Genomic DNA, 16,987 nt, shown 5'->3' with positions numbered 1-16,987 from the left:
TAATGTTTGCAAACCAAACAATAAATTAGCGCTTAATGTAAAATTGTAAACTAACTTCTATTTTTGCCCTTTAGGTTCCAATCAAAAGTCCAGTTCTGGTGTTCCCCCTGGACCACCTTTCTATGTTGACCTTGCCTACATTCCAAATCACTGCAGTGCTAAAAATGTGGATCAAGAATTTTTCAAGCGAGTACGTGCCGCATACTATGTAGTGAGTGGAAATGACCCAAGCAGCGGAGAACCTAGTCGTGCTGTTCTGGATGCACTGCTTGAAGGCAAAGCACAGTGGGGAACTAATTTGCAGGTACTATTTTCTTACAATAAGAGGCTAATCAGTGCTTGTTATCACTTTTAAATTCTCATAAGCTTTTTTTTAATTACATTAGCAAATTAGAGCATTTTTAAACTATTGCTACTCTACAATTATTAAACTGATTTATATAGTTTTCAGTAGTTTTACATTATTTCTAAATTATTCATTAAAGTTTCATAAGAACTATTGCAAATGTGAATGAACTGAATCAGGGGCCAGCCTGGAAATGCTTTAGTTAAATATCATTCACTCACAATTCTTTCTGATGTATTGATTGTGAGTCAAAATAAATATGTAATTCTGTTGAAGTCAAGCAGTGTGTGTCAATGTGTTGAAATGAATGGGAAAATAAAATGTGAAATAAAAAGTGAGTGTGTAGTGTAGTAAAGAGTGTGCACTGTAATATGTCTTTCACATGGAGTAGGTGGGGTCTTAGTTTATATCTGTTTATATGTAAAAAAAAATCAACCACATATACTTTTGTACTAGATTACTCTATTACTCTATTATTAGTATAATTGCCTTTTTTATTTTAAAACAAGTGTTACTAATGTTATAGCTTATGTTCATATTTTTTGTTTTAGCTGCAAACTACAAATTTATATCACATTTTTAAACTATTAAGCTCAAAGTTACATGCTCTCCCACTATACGTGTTTGATTATATAAATAAGCCAGTAATGAATATCAAACGGGTCTGTGACTTTTGCATTGACTTAATGTACTGAGAGATAATGAAGCATTTTCCAGCATTGGAACTAATATTAAACTGAACAGTACTATAATTATTACAACAGCTTCAAAATTGTGAATATTAGATGTATTAACAAGATTTGAGATGTTTCCACAGTGCATTATGTAAAGTTGTCTGTCACATTTAAAATTTCAGTCATTGACCAAATATTCCATCTATAGGTGACCCTGATCCCGACGCATGACACAGAGGTGACTCGTGACTGGTATCAGCAGACCCATGAGAAGCAGCAGGATCTGAACATAATGGTCCTGGCCAGCAGCAGCACAGTGGTCATGCAGGATGAGTCTTTCCCTGCCTGCAAAATTGAATTTTAGGCAGGTTTTCTATTTAGAGAGATACATTCATTTCTCGTCATTCCTTAAGACTTAGATGGTGTATACTTTACCACCCTCAGCCTTGCATTCCATCGACTGCCATTTATAGTTTGTATCTTAGCCTGCAATGGCAACAGATCCTAGTGCTGTCAAACAAGGCCTTATAAGCTTTGGTTTAGACTTGTGATTCACACTTAGGTTTGACTGTGTCTGCAAGACTTAGGCAAAGAATGTGATGTTGAATTACTAGATGTTGTATGAGAACTGCTAGCATAAGCTGAGGTTTGTTGCACATTTAGTTTACTTGTAATTCTCTAGGTGGTGTCTTTCAGAGACAAGTGTTTAAATGCCTTGACCTAAATTTGAATTTGAAGCACAAAAATTCCCTCTGTAATTTTTTATAGCATGCCTCATCCATTCCCTACTTTCTCCATTATGAATGTTAGCATGCCTTAGTACGCTTTTATTCTAACCTTAAACTAGGGAGACAAACTATGAATATAAAGGAGTCTATTACCTTTTTGAATGGTCATTACAAAAAACAAAAACTCTAAAATCTTAGATAATTGTCTATAAAGTCTTTATCTGTGTTGTGGCTGTTGGTCAGGTATCATGGCAATGAATATACAGTTCTACCATCTGAGACTTAACTCACACTATTCTGAAAAGGCACATACTGTACACATACCAGCAAAGGTAAACAAACAAATCAGCAAACAGATGCTCGTACAAAGGACATTCAAGTGCCAAATCTAAATCCTGTTTTGTCATAGGTAACAAAACCTGTAAACATAATCCAAAATCTGTGTCCATAAGTAATACTGTTGTCTGCTCACTGCTCTCAGAATCAGTGCGGCTGTATATGTAGGTATGTGCCTTTAAGAATATGGCACTGTAGATTACATATACCAGCAAATGGTAGTCTTTTGCTGACTGAGCTCTTGGGGTTCTACAGTCCTCATTTGCTAATGCAAAAGGTTCAGTGCAGCTTGTCTGTAGCATTCTATAAAGAATCTAAAATAGTTTGCAATGTTAAAAGGAGATCCTCTCAGTGGTTGGTATTGTATTCAGTTTATATAAAGCATGACGCTTGTGCAGCTCTGGCTTCTTCTAAGTGGTACAGCGATTGAGGGCTCTGCTTCAAATATTGGAAGAATCTTTCTGTAATCTCAGTCTACATGCAGATTAACAGCTAGGGCAGCTACTTTAACACATGTTGTCTATTGTTTACTTGACCATCTAGATGTTGATTCAGCTGTCTAAGAGGTTATGACATTTCTTTGCCAATAATATGGTGTTCTAGAACTAGGACGAGCTCAGTAGTTTGGCTGCAGTCATTTCGGTAGCAACATCAAAGTACTACAGATAGGATTCAGTCAGAACACTTGTATATGCTGAAAATCAGTGTTGGGATTTGTGACAGAGGGTTTACAGACATAGACCTTAATGGAAGCTTTGAGTTTGAGAGTCTGGATCAGTTTGCAGACCCCAATGTTTTTTTTTTTTGTTTTTTTTTAGATTATTTTTAAAAGCAAGCATGGTCATAACAACTAATTAAAGTAATGATTACAAACTGGTATAGAGAGGGGCCTTGCTTGTGCTGGTACATGTAGCATTACAGATATGTCTGAAGGTGTGAACATGTAAATGACAGCACTATTTAGCCTACACACTGTTTGAGCAGAGAGCAAGTGTCCCCTAACGTGCCTTCTGCATTAACTGTCTAGAAAAGGACTAAATAGTTTACAGAAAAATGCAGAAGCACTTTAAATAGTATGGCAAAGACAGCTGCAGAAGATGTGCTTTTGAATGGTGTCCAAATGTTAGTGTCCAAACTACTTTTAATTAAACGTCCTTAGTAGCCTTATATCTGTACAGAGGTGAATGAATTGCCCCCTATTTTTGCACCCAGTATGGTAGCAGTTTTCTAGAGTGAAAAGGAGCCATAATTAAAATGGGAATGGGCTGGTACACTGCATGTAAATAATTAGATTAAAAACATGAAATTATTCATTTATTTTAAAGAAATTCAGTTGTATATTAATTATAAGGAGATATATGTGATGTGTACTGATGCTTGAATGGAATGTTTTCAGTTGAATTTAGTACAACATCCAAAATGTATACTCATGTTATCTTATGTCTGTTATACTGTGGAGTTATGGACCACCACATTCAAATGAGTGATCTGAAAATCAACCGACTATAAATGATCTAAAATCACTAGAACAAAACAGTATTATTTTAGACCAAAAAGCGTAACTTTACTCTTTACTCTTACTTTAATGCATTTGTTGAGTTTTACTTTACAGCAGCAGTATTAACATTTCGTTGCAACTGATTTGTAGATTTTGTTCATAAAGTTTATTTCTTAATGTTTCTAAATTATAGTACAAAAGTTCATATTGGATTGCTTTTATTTTTCCTTGTTTTTTTCCCCTTTCTTACTGTCCCACGTTTATTTGCCATATGTAGAATGGACTAAAAGCAAGACTTGCTGTATATGAAAGATTAAGTTCTTAGTGCTACTGTATTGCCCTGCACTCTGTGACATACAGCTTGCTTCACTCTTAGCCATTACAGCCACCATAGTAATCGTGTAAATCCACTGCTGCTGGTACATGAATGAAGTCCTATTGTGGTACATGGCTGTGCTATTTCCTTTCTGAAACAAAGCTGTTTATCTGAGGTACAAAGTCTACAGCCTAAGCCAGGGCTGCACCACAGCAGCCAAGAGATCCCATTCACCCATTTTTAGTTTATGAATTAATTGGATGTTCAAAGATGTTTGGTTCATTGTTATGAATTTCTGTTGCTGCTGGATTTTTTTACTATGTTTTTTTTCAGATGGGAGTAGTTAATACTGTTTTAAAAGGACACAATAAGCACGATTTTAGTGGCAGAACTTATCGTATTAGTTTTAGCTGTGAACGCACAAGGTTAACTGTTGATGGTCGAAGCTCCGAGGCCAAAGCAGTGGAATTACCTCTAGGCCTTCAGAGAATGAAGTGAGCCAATATACAAATTGACTGAAATTGCTCTCTACTCCTCACCACATGAACCGACACCAGGAACAAAATGTATTTTTGATAGAACACAATGCTAAAATGGGATCTTGTATTGTATGTCCAAAGGAATGGATATATTTTAATATTTGGCCTTAGTAACAAGTACTGTCTAGTCTTGTTGATTAGCTGTGACTGCTGTACACAGACATCTGTGTAAGTAATGAATGCACTAACTACATATTACTGAATGTATAAGTTGTTTTGCTGAATGCTGCTTGAACAAAACAAAGAACTAGCAATTATGCACATGGCACAGTGTGATAGACATGGATGCAGAGAAAGAGGTGTTTATAGGGGAGTGATGTGTTGAAGCATTACTGTAGACCTATTCAACTAGTTTTGATTTCTTTACTGATACATTACTCTTTTAATGATAGAAGCCTGAAGAAGAAATAGATTATAGAAGGCTGTCCCACAACTGAAAATTGTACAAAGAACAGATGCGAGGTTTTCTTCTCCTGAACATGACTTGAAGTGTGAAAGTAGAAATTAAAAGAATGGTACAACTCCAGTACTTACATAGACCTGTACATAACAATCAAACTAGGTGATACAAACTTACTCTTGTGAAACGTTTTCATTTTGGAACATCATAGCATCTGTGAAAATCTACTTCTCAACAAGCAAAAACCTCACCAATAAGACACTTTTTATTTCTGTCCCATCCTCCTGAGTTTTCGCTCAGAAAAGAATGGATTCATTTGCCCATACATCATGCCAGTGCATCAGATCCTGCATGTGACCTTAGTTATAATCCTGAATGTACTCGTTTAATAAATGAATTAAACAAAAATACTATTTTAAAAAGGTATATTTGAACAAGCTAATTGTCTTAATAGCACTGAAATATGCATATTATTGGGCTTTGCTTCTGTTTGCCCTAAGATGTTGTTGAGAAGACGCTGTGATAGTTCTTGTTTTTTGCCGCTGTATGAATCTTAGTTCTGTTCTTTAGTGCAATATTCCATATGATCTCTTTCAAATCTAAATGCAAACGTAGATTTCTGCTGATTTACTGTAAAAGGGAACAATCCTGGTGATCATCAATAAAAAATCTCATATACTGAAATTCTGTAAATTTGTGTTTTCTTTACAACTCAGCTCCTCTCATGATAATTATTATGCTGTTGAGTTTCTAGATACTAATCCTGCTCTTTCAAACATTACTCTGAGGATAGAGTCATGAGAACATCGACTGTGCTTCTTCCGACTGTCATTCTAGCTTATGTCAACTGAGCAGTAAACAGGAGTGACAGGGTTGCCAGACACAGCTGAGGGCGACTGGCAGAAGTCACAGCCGGGCAGTCGGGCATCGAGGGACACACTGACCACTTTGGCATCTCACGTAACCTCAGCTGCTTACAAGTCTATTACAAGCTAGACAGTGACTATGACAGTGCAGATTTCAGTGTCTGAGAGGAGTGAGCTATGGGGTTCACCCAGCCTAATAGTGTCCAATTAAGATGGTGCCTAAAATCTGATATTAGCAGAGACTGTTCCAGCATAATCAAAAATACAAATGTGGCACTTCAAATGGATTAGTCGGGGGCCGGTAACTTGAATACACTGTTTTACATTTGGACCTACACACAGGCATATCAAATGTCTGAGGGAAACAACAGAGTGACCTTTTGGCAGACTTTCTACCCCTCTCTAAATGGAAATGGGCAATGACCTCACCATTTGGCTTCTGAGTGAAGTCTGAATGTGACTTACTCAGAATAAATTCACTCTCTCTTTGTCTCTCTCTGCTACATTATGCAGTCGCAGGTTCAGCCAGACATTAGCTGCACAAGTCAATGGACGATCAGAATCCGTCACTATAGCAACATGCCACAGCTGAGAGCAAAGCATGAGTCACCTTTAGTGGTTTTCATCATCCTGAATGAAACCGTAAGCCTCCAAACCCAAATTCAAAACTGGATCACAGAGTCTGAAAGAAAATCATTAACGTCATCTCCAACAGAACAGTCTTATTACAGGCTGCCAGCATCCTTTATTCAGATTCTTGTTTATTTACAAGAAGATTATACTTTTTAACAATCAAAGATTAAAAACAATCAATAAATAATATTTCACACAATTTTTTTATTAAAATAGACAATCTTGGAAATCTAACAAATTAAATATGTATATGATCGAATCAAATAAAGCAAGCCTTTGGCAAGGACAGTAGATCACAAATATTTAAACATTCTTGACTAGCCCTCAAAGACACAACTAGAGTGCTTAAATATGTCCTGAAGAGGTTTATGTATAATCCTTGTAAAGAGAAAAACAGTCAAAAACAAAGCAATAGGTGTAAGGCACTTGTTATCAAAGCACATTTTGAAATATTACCATTTTATCTTATAATACCTCAAATATTATCACTGGTAAATGTCATTTCAAGTCTTTGTCTCTCATTAAAACGAATGATATTATGCAGCATTTAAAATAAAATCTCATAAAACACAGAAGCAGTAATTGTAAAAGATTGTGTTTGATCAACTGGCTCCTGCTTTCTTGCAGTACATTTGTACTGACTGGCATCATGACTCAGTTTATGTGAGTGCTAAAGTTGGAGACCTCAACGCCTCCACACAGCTTATCTAAGCTCAACAAATCTGTGCTCTTATTGGTCTACCTGCAAGTCTTAGGTGTTGCTCGGCTTAGACTGATGTTACATTGTCCAATGAAATCCCGCTTCTGCAAATGTGGAGATGTGATCACTGCCATCAGCTGAGAGAAGGGACAATTACCAGTGTGTATTCCAGTCCCCTTATCATCATACAGCTCAGAATGGACTATAATTAAGATCTCAGTCCTTCGGGCCACAGAGGTATAGAGTGCAACTAATTACTGGATTCAGTGCTCTTTCTCTGATAGCTGACAGGCCAAATAATGCTCTTTCTCTGAGCCAAAAAAGGCACCATGCTACTTGGAGGAGAGCAAATGGGAGTACATAAGAGGCATCTGTATTTGGAATAATCTCCTATAGAAGTGAACGTAGAGCTGGTCTCAGATCAGCAGAAAGGTGTAATATGAAGATGAATGCAGGTGCAGACCTTGTAGCCTGCGTCTATTCACAGTTGAAACTGAAGTTTGATGAAGGCACTGATGGTGATGAAGGTTCTGAATTAGACACAGCACTAGGGGGATCACTAGAGTCTACAAACAGACAGAGAGAAACACGAGCATTCAGCAAATGGCACTGTTGACGAAGAGTAATGTCAGAGTTTTCTATATTCATGCAAAGTTCAATAGCTAAGACGTGAACAAAGTCATTCATAGTGTTTTTGTATGTTTCATCGTAGGAACCAGACGTTGTAATGTGTACAATGAAAATATAGCCATTTATTTATACTATCTAAACCACTGGTAAAACCTACACGTCGTCTTAGTTTTTGAATGTAATGATGATGGTAAAATAATAAAACTGGCCAATGAAACAATCCTGCTTTGAGGACTCCTTTGCTGTACAGCATCATCTTTTACCTCTATGGCATTACATGTACTTTAAAAATGTATAATTTAGGCATGAATAATTTGTTACAGAACCGGTGGGTTTTAGAAGCATTAAATGCCTCATATGCCTCGTTTCGATCAACACCAACCCCCCACACACCCTCTTTTTAAACTCTAAAGGCACAGAACAAATGATCCACAACATGAAGTGTTGGAGACTTGTAGGCACAAAAAAAAATCTGTAAAGCAGCTTAGCTTATGGTCAAGAAGGCAATGTTGGGAACACCCTGATTAGGGGCATAGTGAGATCCTACTTTGTGATCTATTAATGGCATACTGGCCCTTTTAAGACAGGATAAAACAGTGTGTTATGTGTTTTTAAGATTTTCAAGCCTCCACAGCCAGGCTTCTGTTTCTTTTTTGGTGGCACACTGTCAGGAATGCTGGATATTTTGGAGCACAGCTGTCTGCAGGCAGCTGGCTGGTTCCTCTAGCTCAGGGACATGATGTCTTCTGGAGTTCTGAGGTGAGACGGCGGAATGGGGAAAATTCTCACAGCAGAAAGGCCCACATTGCTGCTGTTGTGATGGAGGAGTTACACAAGAGCTGGACCTCTCTGGATTTTCTGACTCTCTGGGGGCTTGGATCTGGGAGCCAAACATGGCCGACAGAGCTGAGATGGTAGAATACATCAGGTCCACTGCTTAGACTCATTATAAATTACTGACAGCTAACATGGTAGTGAAGAAATAAGGTTTTAAAAATGTCTTAATAAATAAAACATTAATCCTATGTCACACAGATTGGTTTGTTGTTTAATGAACTGTTAAAGAGAAACTGACAATATTGTTAACACAGATGCAGATAGAAAACATCCATCAGTATAGATGCCTCTCAAAGCTCCCTCACAGAAAGTCATTGTATGGAAACATGCCTGAAGCATGAGACATTTTGAGATGAGGTTTTGTCCTAAAATATATTTTTTTTATCAATTTAATTCCTGTCAGAGAGGTAAATGCAGTGCACTGTAAGAAAAATGTGCCCAAAGACAACATATTTCACCACTGTCAACATCACAAAGCTCTGTAGACAGCTCACGTATGGTTCACATGTAGTGAATAGTAAATAAAATGGCTATATTTCCCAGTTTGGTCCCTGGTTCCTCTCACCACCATCCTCCCCTAGGATTTTCCATCATCCTGCATTTCACATCTAATCACTCTGAACGGATGTGTCAATGTAATGGTGTTTAATAAAAATCTCTGCAATTTTGGTCAGTGTCAGAAACCATGTCACACTGCACTTTAATCACTGCTGCGAAGAATTCTTAAAAAGCAAAGAAAAAAAGCATGCTGTAAATGTGAGAGGGAGGGAAATTGGGAAAGTAAAGCTACCTACACTTCCAAGTCTTGAAGAGGGTGTCACTCCTGCTTTCACACACTTTGTTGAGGAACTCGTCCACCTGCTTCAGAGACAGAGAGTTGTGCAGTGTCTCCAGTGGGTAGATAGAGGGCACCATGGAGCAGCCTTCAAACCCTGCAGCACACAGAAAAACATGCATCCAAAACACACCTCTGTGGTAGTTATTGTGCACTGCGACCGTTTTTTGTTTTTTGACACAGTCACACTCAAACAAACACAAAATACTGTGCAAATGTCAGACACCGTCATTTATTTATTTATTCTCTGGAGCGATGGAGAGCCATCCAAGGATGCATGAACTTGCAGACTGCAAAAACCATCCGTAAGCTTTACTCTTTGTGTGTGAGAGAAGAAAATCAAGCTCCAGTCTCACTTCAGATCCACAGGTGTTTCTTTCCACTGTGAGAAGACAACTCAACACTAGGAGTCTGAAAAAAAATGTGGCGCTGTCAAGAAGCTGCTACTCAGAACAGAATACAGTCTAAGAAGCATGTGGGTATAGGGTTACTGGGACCATGAGAGGCAGATAATGAAACCAGCTTGTAAGAATGAATCTGCTATTGTCATAATGAATTGCATGAATGTGGCCTCTGACTTTTGCACAGCACTATACATATCACAGCAGGACACACCTTAAGAAACCCATAAGGCACTACAGGGAGGACATGCCATTCAACGGCCTTTTATATCATTTATATCAGTGTCAGGTGCCATCATCATCATCCTCAGTCATGGGGCACTTGGACTGTGCCGCTCAAATAAGAGCTAGGAAATTAAAGCTTTCACTCAGTGCAGCTTGAAGTAGATTTTTCTCAGTAGAGCCTCAGCACCAAATGTTGTATGAGCTGTCACAACAAAACAACTCCACTGAATTCATCAGAACCGCATCGGAATACAGAAGAGATGCGTCTCAGTCTCCAAAAGCTCACACCCAGCCCACATCAAGCCTCCTGTTACCAAGGTCAAACACAACATATTCCACACTAACATTTCCTTATTTGTTGCACAAAAAAAAAAAAATCTGCCATTGTGCAGACATCCTAGATTTAAAAGCATCATGCGCTTTACAGCATCAGAATAACTGCAAAGCTAACAGACTGAGTGACTAATGCACCAATTTCGGGCAGTTAAAAGGGTTATTACTCTGAAAGCTCCCCAAAGAATTATGTCACTGTACATAACATGCTGTGTTAAGATGATTTTTGGTGCAAGCCTGCAGGGGTTAATGGAGACAGACAGTACCTGCTGCTCTAATAGATGGTAGGAGGGGGAAGAGAAGTGTTGTTTAAAAGGGGTGAAAACCGAGAGGTCCTAAAGGGCAAGGAATTCCCAGCCTTTTCCATTTAAAATCCAGACTTGAACGCAAGTCTAAATGTGTCTAGGCTTAAACTAGCAAGGCTTAGGATGACACTTTGTGTATATTAAGGACAATCTTTCAATTTTCACTTCTACTACTCTCTTTGACAGTATCTCCCTTCTAAATCTGAGGGTTTCTTATTCCCCTCGCACAGAGATTGCAGCTGAGAGAACCCTGCTACAATACACTGCTGCATTCCCTGTTCATTTACATGGAGGAGAGAGTGAGGCTGAGGAGAAATGAGAGGAAAACAGATGGAGGAAGCATGACAAGCTGAAAATGAATGAGAGAGAGAGTGAGAGGGAGAGGGGGAGAGAAAGAGGGAGAGGGAGAGGGAGGCTGCTAGAAGATAAACAGTCTAAACTGAACATATTTACGATGCTACGTTGCTTAAGCAGCTTTTTCACATTAGCTGCGCCTGCGTCTACTTAACAGACAATTAAAGCATGTACACATTGATTGCAGATAAATCCAGTTTACCAATTTCCAATTTACTCACATTTTGGCTCCAACAAACACTCTCAGGGGCTGTTTAAACAAAGAGGTAAACGTAAATACCCCAATAAAATGATCAGGTTAGGGTCAGTATAAAGAACCAGTTATAATGAATGAACATGAAAAAACATGTACTCTCATTTCTCTCACTAGTTTCTGCATACTCATTGACCAGATCATTACAAACACCATTCTAATACTCTGAAGTATTTCCCTTTGCTCTCAAAGCTGCCTGAATTTGTCATGGACTCTGCATTTAACACATCAATGGCAATGAACACACACACACAACAAGTTATTACAGGCAGTGTACACAATCTTCCAGTGAGGCTGGCAGGCAAAGATGGCCAGGAAGCAGCAGGTGATTAGATGCCTTGCTTAAATGGCACTCCAGTCATTGATGTTGTGAAGTGGAGAAAGCCCTGTTCCTTTACCCATGCCACCCTCGTTGTTTTCTTCCTGTTTAGAGGATCGACCCTTTCAATCACAAGTGTGTGTCTCTAACCTTTAGGCCACAGCTGCCCTCTGGTGCATGGTAATATGATTGCATCACCTACATTTGTTTCGGCCATGCTACACATTCATGCTAAACATCTCCTATTGTACCACATCTCCTAGCTTCTCCATTAGATTCATATTTGGCAACCAGGGAGACCACTGAAATACAGCAATAGTCTTTTCCATGGTCAGCTAAAATTCCAGCAGCAGTATGAACTGATGGCACACAGCAGGTTGGGTCTGTATATTCATGCTCAACACCAAACTTTGACACTACCATCTGTAAAAGTTCACAGAGAACGAGACTCATTTATTCATTATCTGTAAGCGCTTATCCAGTTCAGGGTCGCGGTGGGTCCAGGGCCTCCCCGGAATCATTGGGCACAAGGCAGGAATACACCCTGAAGGGGGCGCCAGTCCTTCACAGGGCAACACACACACACACTTTTTGAGTCGCCAATCCACCTACCAACGTGTGTTTTTGGACTGTGGGAGGAAACCCACGCAGACACAGGGAGAACACACCACACTCCTCACAGACAGTCACCTTGAACCCACAACCTCCAGGTCCCTGGAGCTGTGTGACTGCGACACTACCTGCTGCACCACTGTGTCGCCCTGAAAGCCAGACTGCAACATCAGAATCTTTTTCAAGACAGGCAGGAGTACAACCCAACATGAGTGCATTTTACCCAATCAGACACAAGGTTTATCTGTTGAGTGTCCACAGATCCTTTCAAACCACAGATAATGACTGATGTAATGTGTTTTTTGAGTTACTGTTATTACTTCCTGTTGGTCATTCTCCAACCAACATCTTATCAGGATTTTTCCACCTGGAGAGACCCACCACACTGGATGTTTTATTTTGTTTTCCATACCTACATATGGAAGAGTTTTATGTTGGGCACAACCTTTTTTTTGCTACAGAAAGTATAAATTATGCGATTAATTTTGCTGCTTTAATACAAACTTGTATCGGCAACACTCTTCAAGTCTGCAATACTCAGCAGTACAGCTTTTTCCTTCTATCGTTATGTGCACTGGCTTTGCTCTCTGCTGATATCAGGCAAAAGCATCTAGAGCGCAAGTCTCACTAAGGGCTTTTTCTTTATGGGATGCCTCACTATATGCCAGTTCCACATGTACACAGTCATTTACAAACAGCAAAGAAAACCAAGCCACATATGAAACATATTATCAACAGACAAAAAAAGTAAGAGCGTGTGTGGTGCGGTCATGCCAGTAACAGCCTCACATACGTGCAACACATCTTTAATCCTTCTCAAGTCATATAGAAGAAAAAGGCAGGGAAAGAAAACAATGGCAAGCAGAAGGTGTGGTGGAGTGCTATGGAGAAGATTCCGTGCTACATTTCACAATAGAAAATCCAAACAGAAATGGCATTATCTTTACATTAGCGACATGCCAAACTCTAAAGCAAAACCTATTGTTTGCCTTCTAAGAAGTCAATGATGAATTTGTCAGATGTATATCTAATACACCTTGAAGGGTGATCCACACAGCTACACTGTATGTCACTGTGTGATGTTTTTTTACAGTGAAAGACTAAATACCAAACACTTCATTCCATTTGCATCATGTGCAGAAATCCTAAAACTTTAAAACATAATCATTGTCCAACTGCAGGCCTCTGCTGAACTTTGAGTGTCTGGGTCAACTGATGTGATCAAGATCAGTTTTGAGTCTTGTGTTTATTACTTAATAACAATACATTTATCTACAATGCTAGATGACCTTGTGAGCATTGTAGGGATGATGTTTCTGAAAGGATTTCAATCTTTGTTTGATACAACAACCAATATACAATAAACAATATACCAATTTTATGGAGCTGTATCTTGTGTTAGCAAACTAATTTTGTTAGATTTTATCTGCTGCTGGAAAAGATTGCTCAGAGATCTTTCCTACTTTAACTGTACATTTAGAACACTGAATAGAATTGGGACAAACTGTCAAATTGAATTCTGGATTTTTGTGAATATTTACACTTCTACTATCAAGGCAAAACTGACAGTACATTGCTGCAGGCAAAAAAATGCACCTCTTTGTCTAGACTTTTAGTTTTTGTTTAAAAAAAAAACATCTCTGAAAATCACTGAAATGCTGAAAACTGACTTGGAGGAAAATGTCTTTACATAAACTAAAATTAAAAATTAAGAAAATGTTTGCCTTCTTGTAAAGTTCCCATAATGTTCTCTGACAGTGCCCTGTCCTAGTTAAGTTTACACATATATAGACAGCCTTGAAGGCTAATCAAACAGACACAAATACATTTAGCTAGCCATTAGAGTAATGCTGTAGTCGTCTGTCTGCTGTTCAGCTCTTACAAAGCCCAAAGGACTATAAGCTTGTTAATAATAGATGCAAAATTGCCCATAAATGCTGATCCAAGAACACAACTGGGATTTGGGTTCAGCAGAGGGATGTGAATGATGAGATCAGACAGTGATTACATTTCAATGTGGCAGCATTCCTGCACACTCTTATAGTGGGAATCTTCTACATAGGGTGCTGACCGGAAAAGCAGTCAGGGGGCTCTGGATGGGACCGCAGCCAGGCAGTGAAGAGGCGGAGGTGGTAGGAGCAGTGGTGAAGGTGATGAGTCAATGCTGGATCAGCTGAGAGACCACCCAATAATTCAGCTACCTGCTGCTCCTCCTCTGCAGCCTCTGAAGGAGGACAACAGGAGACAAATTGGGGAGAGAAAGAGAAAGGGAGGGGGAGAGGAAAAGAGAGCAAGATGAGGGGACAAAAAAGCATACAGAGTTATCTGAGGTGAGTAAAGGGGTTTAACAGGGAGTTTATATTATACAGATTGAGAAAAGGTTTAGAAAAAAGGCAAAGGGAAAGAGGTAAAAATGTGAGAGCAATTAGAGAAAGTAAGGGGGGTTCAAAAAAGTGAAAAAGATGGAAAAAAAGAGGAAAAAAAACCCTGAAGAACAAGGAAATAACGGGCTGAAATTCAATGGCAGGAGACAGACTGGCTCAGATTTTAAGAAAGGATAAGAGAACAAAGGAGTCACGGCAGTGATGGATGAGAAAGAAGGTGAGGAGATGAGGAGGATCTGAGAGCACTGTGCAGCACAGCAATATTCTGTGGCCCAGTTCAGCCTTGAACAACATTTGCTGAGTGACTCAGCAAGGTAGAAAATTAACAGCTACAGCTCAGCCAAAAACTAAACAAACTAAACTCAAAAGCCCCAGCACTGGCACCTGATCCACAGTGCTGTATCACAAACTATCATGTAATATCATTAAAACCATGCACCGCCTTAACAGCAGTGCATGGCTCATGAACAGTGATGTGAACATTTCTCATTTTCTCACTGTTTGAGTCCTCAATTTGCATAAGACGCTTAAAAGCTTTATGTAAAAGTTAGATGGGTTTGTGTGTTCCTGCATTAGAACTTGTACTCAATGTTCACTCACTTCAAGTTGACACTTGACGTGACTCACAAAGTGATGAGACTGAAGGCACCACTCACTCTCCCCACAGACAGCTCACCCTTCACTGAATTCCCACAACGCTCCTTTTGAAAGTGTTTTGGAGCTGGCTTCATAGAAAATGCAGAAAAAAGCTTTCCTTAAACAGCATTGGTTATGTTCACCCAAAAACATTCACTGCTTAGAAATGCAAAAAAACAACAGCTGGGCCTGCAAGAGGCCTGTGTACCGAGGTGGAACACTTTGGGAAAAACCCTTACAATTATTATTCTGAATAAATGTGTCATTTTTCACTGTGGATAGTAAAACGTGACATCGCATGTTTGTCTGGTCGGCTTTAATACATCTGGAAATATACATCCACTCCTGCCATTCAGGTCTGCAATACAAAAAAAAAAAGTTGGGACAGGAGCAGTTTAGCGCAAGTAATTAAATTAAAAAAAAAAGTGATTTGTGTGTTGAAAAGTGTGATGTCAACAGGTGACTGGAAGTAGCATCCTACAAACCTAGTTAGTGACAGAAAAAAAATATACTGTCTATAGTGCATAACAAAATTACAAGGTTAAATAGATCTGGAGGCATTTCAGAAGATTCCATAAACCAAGGTCTGTCTTGGTATGGGGTTGTGTCAAAGGTAATTTACACTTCTGTGATGTTAGCATTAATACTATATGCTGACTTCATGATGACAATGTATTCTGTCTGCGGATATTTAAACAAAACAATTGGAAATCACATTCTGCACACATTACAAAGGCCAGTGAAAAAAAGACAGTGCAAGTGTTAAGACTTGCCTGGAAAAGTAAATATCTTTTAGCTCAATCAAAAGCAAGGACAAATTTACAAAGTGATAAATGCTTAAATGTCCAATTTTTTTTTTTTTTTTACAGTTATCGTTTTTTTTGGCAAAAGACAACACCAGCAAGAAATTACACACTGTAAAAATAAAACCTTAAGGGGCAGCACAGTTCTGTACAGATTTCCATAGTTTTCCTTTTCTTAAATACCTGAAGTCTTTAGCTAATTAGCCAGTGTTCTGTTTGCTGAAGGTGTACTGAAACAGGGAACAATATTAAACTCAGAACTGTAGAGGAGTCTGATCCCAGAAAACAAGCTGTATCTCAGGGCAGCAGATATATAGTGATATCCTTGAGACTAAAACAACAGACGCTTAAAATCAGATCTATAACACAGCCTCAGGAATGTCAGATAGCAGTAGATGTAAAAATGTGCTTGTTGACAAGGGTTATTTGTAATACAAGAACACATAATCACTCTCACACTACATGCTTTAACTCTTCAGCTATGTCTCAACTTGACCATCCTCACTGTCTCTGGGTATTATAGTCCTCAGCATCAGTTAATTACGATGAGTGAGACAGTGTGGTAACTCTTGCCTTCACTATCAAGGAGCGTTAAAGCAATATTTGCTCATGATTTGTATGGAACTGTTGCGATGTCAAGATCAGACACAGCTGCAGTATATCACTTTTTCCAATATTATTTCACAGTAATTCAATAGTAATGGTTAATTAAACAATTAATTCTAAAGCACAATGACGTAGGGTTAACCATCGGTGGATAAACCAATCAATATATCACAAGAGATATATTTCAGAAGTCAAGCGCATGCATCTCTGCAGATGAAAGAGAAGAATCAAAGAGTCAGGAAAGAATAGAATCAGACTCAAATGGGAGATGCTATGGGTGGAGTTGGAGAATCTAGATTTATCAGGTGGGAACAGACGTGAGGGGAGATGTCAGTTAAAACAAGTTGCGGCAAATTATATTCACAAATCAGAATGCCAACAAATCACTACCATGAAACGACCCCAGAGGGCATGCAAG

The 16,987-nt window shown here is 38.8% G+C and overlaps 2 protein-coding genes across 5 annotated transcripts in view; one reads left to right on the top strand and one right to left on the bottom strand.

Annotated features, from left to right (window-relative positions):
- map1ab (microtubule-associated protein 1Ab) overlaps positions 1 to 5,514 on the top strand; it is a 49,665-nt gene extending 44,151 nt beyond the window's left edge. Inside the window, exons 6-7 of the mRNA XM_066648530.1 lie at positions 75 to 304; positions 1,229 to 5,514. Of these exons, the coding sequence (XP_066504627.1) occupies positions 75 to 304; positions 1,229 to 1,384 (386 nt within the window). The 3' untranslated portion in view covers positions 1,385 to 5,514. The remainder of the gene's footprint in view (positions 1 to 74; positions 305 to 1,228) is intronic.
- A 929-nt stretch (positions 5,515 to 6,443) lies between these two features.
- ppip5k1b (diphosphoinositol pentakisphosphate kinase 1b) overlaps positions 6,444 to 16,987 on the bottom strand; it is a 35,924-nt gene continuing 25,380 nt past the window's right edge. For all 4 annotated transcript variants that reach the window (XM_066648564.1, XM_066648566.1, XM_066648565.1 and 1 more), the window contains 2 exons: positions 9,298 to 9,435; positions 6,444 to 7,602 (listed from right to left, as the gene is read on the bottom strand). In XM_066648564.1, coding sequence (XP_066504661.1) covers positions 7,514 to 7,602; positions 9,298 to 9,435 — 227 coding nt within the window. In that variant the 3' untranslated portion in view covers positions 6,444 to 7,513. The remainder of the gene's footprint in view (positions 7,603 to 9,297; positions 9,436 to 16,987) is intronic.

Source organism: Hoplias malabaricus, chromosome 17 (genome assembly GCF_029633855.1).
Source record: "Hoplias malabaricus isolate fHopMal1 chromosome 17, fHopMal1.hap1, whole genome shotgun sequence".
NCBI classification, from domain to species: domain Eukaryota; kingdom Metazoa; phylum Chordata; class Actinopteri; order Characiformes; family Erythrinidae; genus Hoplias; species Hoplias malabaricus.
This window is presented reverse-complemented; position numbering and strand designations above follow the sequence as displayed.